The sequence below is a fragment of the Citrus clementina genome, unplaced genomic scaffold (genome assembly GCF_000493195.1).
Source record: "Citrus clementina cultivar Clemenules unplaced genomic scaffold, Citrus_clementina_v1.0 scaffold_7, whole genome shotgun sequence".
In the NCBI taxonomy this organism is placed as follows: domain Eukaryota; kingdom Viridiplantae; phylum Streptophyta; class Magnoliopsida; order Sapindales; family Rutaceae; genus Citrus; species Citrus x clementina.
The window spans coordinates 7,153,348-7,161,661 of record NW_006262075.1 but is presented as its reverse complement, the minus strand read 5'-3'; the positions used below and the strand labels follow the sequence as shown (position 1 = coordinate 7,161,661).

The following is an 8,314-nucleotide window of genomic DNA, read 5'->3' as shown; positions in this document are numbered from 1 at the left end:
AAAGAAAAAAATGCAGGAATAGCAGGAACATAACAAACCAATATGTCATGCACCAACATAATCCCCACTAATAAATTCTATAAAGCTACACGAGTAACTAGCTAAAAGAATTGAAGCCGGGGTCTACTAGGCAAAGTCAAATTGTTTATAATTCTGAATACTACTTGTTAAAACTACAAACTGTAAAACTAAATGCAATCATTTTTTGGCTCCCCACGTTCTGTATCTAGAATTGACAAAAGGGCTCCAAAAATAAAAAAGCACTAGGCATGAGACAGAGAAAAAAGTCTACAATTCCAACCTGCTTAAACATTAGACCAATTGCTGGGCGACTGGAGGTTACAAGACGCTCATTGAAGCCCTGGATCACAAACACACATTGTGAGAACAAATTGCAGAAGCGAATATACCAATTAATAATTAAATCAAAAGTAAGAAACCATAAAAACAAAAAATAGTATGATGTGTTTCCAATATAAGAACAATGTTATTAGTTTTGTTAGAAATGCATGACTGCTATTAGCGATATAGACTGTCATCTAAGTTTAAGAGATGAACCTTTCGAGATATAACCACCAATAAAATGCAACAGGTATCATGATAAAAAGTCAAAGATGGAGAAAAACACCTTGCTAAGAGCATTGATAGCCATAATTATCTGCTGAATATTTGCAAATTTGGCAGTTGACTCTTCTGGATTTAACATTTTTGCATCCAGAAGCATTGTCTGAACCTGGAAATAAATAATTCTGCTTCAGAAATAATGTCTTAGCAGATTTCTTGCAGACTTGGGATATAACACATATATTATGCGTAAACTTTATTGAAAAGTTAATACTTATAGGTTTAAGCACATGAATTTTATACAATAGGAACAAGGGATCTAGAAGCAAAAATAAAATTGGAGGAAACTAACCTGTTGGCAAAGAGGAGTGAGCAATGAAGAAAGATAATCAGACTGTTTTTCTGGCGGTACATCTTCCATCCCAATTAATAAACCAATTGCCTGCAAAAGTCAGCACAACAGTAAGAACAAAAGAGAGCACCCAATACCCTTTGAAGAAAATTTTTTTAATGCTTCTACTTGTCTTTTTAATATTTATGAATGTATAATGTGCATGCATGCCTATGTAGAAGAAAGATAGGATCAAATACCTCAAAGATGTGACTACCATCTTCTGATCCAGAAAGTTCTTTGGAAGCATAGTTCATACTTGTAAATCGAGCAATAGTATCTTGCAGGCTCTGAAATGTTCAGACAAAAAATTATGAGACACTAATGGAAAGAGTGTATGCATAAACAGTATAAAATTGATTGAAAGTAGAAGGGCAGTAGATGATACCTGCAAAATGTTCTCTATGAAAGGCACAAGCTTCGCTTTTAGCAGCTTCACAACCCTCATAAACAAATAACTTGCCCTGCGGCTCACATGAACGTTTGGATGGTGTATACCCCTCTCATCAAGAAAGGCAGCAAGAACCGCAGGAATATACTGCGTATGCTCCTGAATGAACTTCATATATCTTGTCACTGTCTCCAGGTAAACAAGTGCAACTAGCCTATTAGAATGGCAAGGAAGCTTTGTTTGCAAAAGCATTGGCACCAACTCACTCAAGTGTCCAGCTCCAGTTCTCATTGCCTCCTCACTCATTGACTCCCCTAGTGCATACAAAAGTGTAAGTGCAGCTTCCACCTCTTCAACGTTTCGGTCGGCGGAAAATGTAACAGCATTAGCTAATGAATTTCTGATAAATACCTGAGTAACCTCAGGTGCTACACGACCTACACTACGCAGCAAAACAAGCAAATCCTTTCTATACTCCACCATTCTGTCTTCCTCTTCTATCCCAATTTTATCCAATACATCAAGATTATTTCTGTACATAGGGTCATATCTAATCTGTGTAAGAATAACTTCCAATATCTGACCTGCATGCAAACGTTGTTCCTCTTTCAATGGGGAAAGGCTCTTCATTGTAGCAACATAACCTGAAAGGAACTGGACAATACTGAACGTCGTGTCCACTTCACAATTCTGCATCACATAGAACACTGATGGCAGAACTTCATTCAAAAGCTTCTTCGAAGCCTCATTAGCATTTTCTGCATTTAGCCGTTTAACACAGTCTAGAACCTCCATTGCGTACCCAGTAAGCAATGCAGCTACTTTTGAAACCAACTCTGATTCACCATCTTCAGAAACCAATCCAAAAACCCGACTTATCTGGAGAGTTTGCAAAAGGTTCAGCTTTGACTGTGGATCCATCCTTTTAGAAACCACAGCAAGAACACATCCCACAGCTGCACCTCGAAATTGTTCTGGCAACCCATCCGCCAAAATCAACTCAAACAATAAAGGAATAAATGCATCATTTGCAATCAAATTAATATCAATCCAAGAAATATACCTCCTCATACAATCCAACACACCAGTACAGACTTCAAAATCCGAACTCCTATACATTGACACAATGTCATACCAGGCTCTAACAATCTGCTCCACACATTGTTGCCTCATTGCATCCTTAATTCTCGCGGCCACAGTTAATTCGTCAGCAGTTCGAGGGTAATCTAAACTTATCAACTCATCATCCAACGAATTCAAAACCCGACAGAACATATCGATCACCATTGACCCTTTATTTAACTGGGGTAAAAAATCTACAAACACTGAAGACCAAATTAATGGGTACTCAAAATATATCAAAGTAACCAGCACTTGAGCAAGCTTGTTCCTTATAAATGCAGGACTCTCCAACACCCTCATAGAACTCTTACCATCTACCAACTCACAACAGACCATCGAAAACACAGATTCCCTGATTAAGTTTCTCTCTTCTGAGCTCATCGATGTATATTTAACCCTAACTACCTCAGATAAAGTCTGTAAACACCAAAACTGAACCTGGACAATATTGCACAACGAAAGCTTTTCAATACAAATTCTACATATTGATGGGGTCTCTTTAATCTGTTGACAAAAGTTCACTGCTTGTGATTTCAACATTGAATCAATAGCACCTGATTCATCGAAGCTAAAAAGTATTGCTTTTTCGAGATCATCCATTTCTTAAAACTCAATATCCAGTAAGATTTTCTGCACGTTCTCTTAAAATCACCAATAAAAGCGAAATACCCACATAATTTTTCTTCACTTTGTACAGAAATCTCCCAGAAAGTTTCGACTTTTTACAATAATTTCGATTTTTAACTTAATTTTTATCAAATTTTCTCGGGTTTTCAGGGGGTTTGAGTAGAACGAAGAAAAGAGTTTTTGTGGGCTTACCTTATACTGTGATCAGATGAAACTGAGGGATCTTTTAGAATGTATTAATCTATTTGTGCGTGCTTATAAGCCAGGGTTTTGAGTTATACAGGAGAGAGAAACCCTAGGACGTGTTTGGATTGGAGATTATATTTATAGGTTAGTTTTTCTTTTTTTCCTTTTTTTGGTTTTTTTCGCATTCACATGAAAATTATATGTGAAAATGGAAGAAGTGAGTTCAAGAGGGGATTTTTAAACCAGGAGTAAATTGCTCAAAATACCCTTTCAATGTTGAAAAAAGACTTTGAGGCACCGATTGGCTGTGATTGGACGCTCTTGATTCCATAAATTAAAAGGTAGATTCATCCACGTGGCAAGATCTTATCTGCTGAGTAGAAGAAAACATCAAAGATTGTGATGTGTGATTGAGTGGGCCTACGTTTATCACTGAATCATAGAGTGAAAATATGTTTTTTTTTTTTTTTTTTTTCTTCTGATGGCTGGAGTGAAAATATGTTCAGTAGACAGTAAACAAATCATCGTGTCCCTCAATAACCAGGACGCCGTTACCAATCGTCGTTGAATTACAACATTTTATTAAGGTATTATGGGATTAATATCTCATTAGAAGTCCACTAGGATTGAGCCTAAGCCCAAGCCCAAATGAGGAATGGGTAAACAAGTCTAATGAGTGCCAAGTCCAAATAAAATCGAATGAAAGAGACGATGGACCACAAGCCGAAGCCCAATTCAACAAAAAACAAACTACTCTGCCGGTAGGATGCCCGAACCGAATTTTGATGTAGCATTTGTTGTCATCATGTGCTGGCTGCCGACGAAAAGTCAAGAGAAAATGACTCTCGGACGGTCGGACCCGTTAGGGCTTTTGCCCAAATGGTGAGCTAAATTCCCAATATTAAAAACGTGCAACCACCTCTCCTTTCGTTCATAAATTTCAACTACATGGATAGAGATAAAGATTCGTATATTAAACTTGAAGGACAATAGCATATTAATGCCCTTACGTTAACCCTGTCTAAACATATATAATTTATCGGAGTTTTGAACGTCGATTATATGAAACACATCTAACTGTCTATTTTTAAAACGACGGGATTTAGTTATTCGTATGTTTACCTTCAAAGAGCTGGATGTCTTTTACTCTGAATTTAATTTTTTGTATCGCACCTAAAAATATTTGATCACTGTGTTTCTTATTTGAGTGCACAAATTAGTTGTATTAGTTATTTTATTAGAGCCGTATTTGTTTTCTATTATATGATTGATGGAGTTTTAATTTATAAGTAAACTCCATAGGTAATATATGGCTTCACACAACATTAGTCAGCTCAATCCATAAAATAAATTTTTATATTTTAAAATATTTTTGGATCCTAGCCATATGGAAGATTCTTTGGAGTTGGAACCAATAAAATCAACAAAACTATTGGAATTGAGTGGCTGCGCGATTTTCAGAAGCGTATAAGCAAAGCAACAGAAACCCACGTTCCAACTCATGCATAAAGTTCGCTTGCACGTTTTGGAAACACACGGATCGGATATCAATGTGATGTGCCAGCAAATCAATTTCATCCTCCTCTGAAAACGTGGCACGCAACACATTATTTTAAAGACCCAATTCTATAAATAAAAAAAAGGCAAATAAATTAAAAGAGCTTCTCTTTAGAGACAGAGAATAATGTTGTTTTAAGAGAAATTGAATCTACGTATAATAAACACGCACTTAGCTTTTTTCGTTTTTTTTTTTTTGGGGGGGGGGGGAAGCAAGTCATGTGAAAATTATAATTAAGGTTGGCAATGAGACGAGATGAGATGAGATTTACAAATTTCACTCTCATCTCGTATAAGTAAGTGAGATAAAAAAAAATCTTAATCTCATCTTTAAATTTTTTTATAGAATAAAAATATATCTCAATTCCGTCCCAAATGGGATCTCCATTTCGAAAAAAATTGTCATCCCTAACTATAATAAATAAGATTATTTGTTATTTTAAGTTTTATTAATATATTCAAGTGTGAATCTAGCTACTGGTTAGTTTAATGGTCGGCACTTTTTCGCGTCACTCATAAAATAAATGGTTCGAGTTGATTGCCCCACAAATAGTCTCTAAAGCTTTTGATTTATGCTTGTAAGTGCATTGAGAGTTAATTATGATACATATTTTGTAATAACTAACAAATCGAATGTCAATGAAAATTACTCAATAAAATAACGATAATATATATAAAGCTACTACAGCTCCTATCATCACCAGCACTCATGAAATACTTCTCAGTTGATATGATTAAGAAATCATTAAAATTTTGGATTAAATTTACTATGTATAATACAGTGTTAGCTCGTTTTTAGTGATTAATAATAACAACAACAACAATAATAATAATAATAATAATAATAATAATAATAATAAAACTAAAAAATAAGTAAGATATTTCAAAAGGAATCGGTAGCAAAATAATGTGGACTTTGACGGCAAAAAACGACGCCACCTAAAATAGCGGAGGCCGAGCAAGCAGACCGGGTCGGCGAAGAAAAGTAAGCACGTGCACCGACCGTGACAGAAGCTGGCCCTGACTCCTGAGTGCGAGTGTGACCGCATACAAAACAAACACCGGCACCTAACCAGCCGTCATTCATGAACACGTGTACGACGCACGCGCTGACCACGTGGCGGTGGTCTTCGCTTGGAACACGCCACGTGCTACGAACATCGTTCACGAAACTGTGAATTTAACATTAAAAGACAAATAAAAGAATCGGAGGAATTTGGGTGCGTAATGCGTACTTATCGTGGTGACATGCGCGTTCTAGAGGTTCAAAGAGAAGCTGACGTGGAAATATCACTGTCTCTACACTTAAATGTCTAAAATACCCCCCCGTTATTATCATTATTCATACTAGTTCTTCATTTAAAATTTGCGCCCCGTATTATTCCGATTCCCACACCGAATTACCCAATGCAAACCATTAACGTCACATATTTTTAATTATAACTTAAAATTTTTTAATTATTCTGATTTATTGATTTTTATTTGCACCCACCAACTATTATCAAGTCACCTAAAATTTATTAGGATTAATTTTTAATAAATATAACTTAATTTTTTTTATTATTGTCAAATACTTTTAATTAAAAAATAAAATTTTAACACATGAAAATATTATCCATACATTCTCTTAATAATATAGGTATTAGCAAATTATTAATTTATTTACCTAAAGAGGATTGTTATTAGATATATTGGGTAGTGTGTGAGTATTTTATTCAGTCACGAACATCAATGATTATGTGCATGACGAGATCATCACAACCATAACGAAAATTAGAAAAAGGAGGATGATGATTTTTGATGAAAGATTAAGTGGAATCCTCATCCTTAAAAATGATTAGATTCATCCAAGAAATCAAAAATATCAATTGGTGGACCCTACCCAACTTGCATGCACTTAAAGCCGGTGATTACATCATTTTGGTCACTGAAGCGGCTGCTTTTGCTTAAATCAGAATCTTTGCACTGCAGAAATTGTAGATTATCGTATCAGTTATATAATTAATAAATAATATTATAATTTATGTATATTTATTTTACGTAACATTACATATACCAATTAATTATATTATTTTTAATTTATTCTAAAATTTCTCCCATGTATTAATATACAATCATTAATTAAAGGAATAGATTATCATTCTTTTCATTGTGAAATCAATATATATTATTTATTCTCTATTATTTTTATGATATTTAAATCAATTTTAACATAAAAATAAAAGAAAAGGGACATAAATAAATTATTTGTTTGATAATTTTTTATATAATTATTATAAGAAAAATATTTGAAAAATTAAAAAATTATTAATTTTTTATTCATACTTAAAAGTATAGTTATTATTTTAAATACTTAAATTTTTAATTTTAATTTTTTATATTTAATATTTAATTTATAATAAATATGAATAAAAATATATTAAAAAATAAAGATAATACTATAAACTTATACAACTAAAAGTTTAATAGCTATTATAAAATAGAGAAAGTAATTGAAATATATATATTAATTTTAATTAAAAAATGACAATATCCCTTAATTAAATAAGCCCCAATAATGCCATGATCATTCTCAACAAAATGATTAAGAAATCAAGATTCAAAGAGGATAAGTTCAAAAACAAATTATCATCGTTTGTCAATTTTTCAATGTCTTAGAAGGCACACAATATACTGTAAAAAAACCAATCCTCCCGAGGGGATTACTACTCACGGCCAATTAACAATTTTTCTTTGCATTGGCTACTATAATTTTTTTTAACAATAATTAATGACATATGTACTATTAGTCTACATATCTCAGGTGCAAGAAAATAAAACAATTTAAGAATTAATCCTTTAATTAATAATTAAAATTATATTTTCTTTAATTTTTGTACGTATATCATTACTAAACAAATGTAAAATATTGCCAATGGGCCCATAGCCAATTGGCACGCCAATACCCTCAACAATCTTGACTTCCTTGCATAATGGAGGTTAATAGGCTCCACACATTGGGGTCGAATCGATTTTCTTTCAATATTAATAATGAGGGTAAGTTCTCTCTCTAACTCTAAGTGAGGATTACCATTCAGACTGCCAATGGGCCCATAGCCAATTGGCACGTCAACACCCTCAACAATCTTGACTTCCCTGTATAATAAGAGTTAATGGGCTCCACACATTGGGATAGAATCGATTTTCTTTCAATATTAATAATGAGGGTAAGTTCTCTCTTTAACTTTAAGTGAGGATTGCCATTCAGACTTATTATAATAAGATTATTAAGGAGAATCCGACTGATTTTGGATTGTAAATATCAATAGCGCTTTGATTGTAATATATAAAAAAACAAATGTAAAATATTAAAGTTGTTAATTACATCATTTGAAAGACGTAAACATACTTATCAAAAAGTGAAAGACTTAAAAATATAATTGTCTAACCAATTAGAAAAGATGAATAAATAAGGTCAATACACTGTAGAATACAAC

At 33.3% G+C, this 8,314-nt stretch overlaps 1 protein-coding gene across 1 annotated transcript in view; it reads right to left on the bottom strand.

Annotated features, from left to right (window-relative positions):
- LOC18036355 (exportin-T) overlaps nt 1–3,535 on the bottom strand; it is a 7,874-nt gene extending 4,339 nt beyond the window's left edge. The window contains exons 1-5 of the mRNA XM_006426605.2: nt 1,344–3,535; nt 1,156–1,245; nt 917–1,006; nt 629–733; nt 241–361 (exon numbers count right to left, since the gene is read on the bottom strand). Of these exons, the coding sequence (XP_006426668.2) occupies nt 241–361; nt 629–733; nt 917–1,006; nt 1,156–1,245; nt 1,344–3,068 (2,131 nt within the window). The 5' untranslated portion in view covers nt 3,069–3,535. The remainder of the gene's footprint in view (nt 1–240; nt 362–628; nt 734–916; nt 1,007–1,155; nt 1,246–1,343) is intronic.
- Nucleotides 3,536–8,314: the final 4,779 nt, after the last annotated feature.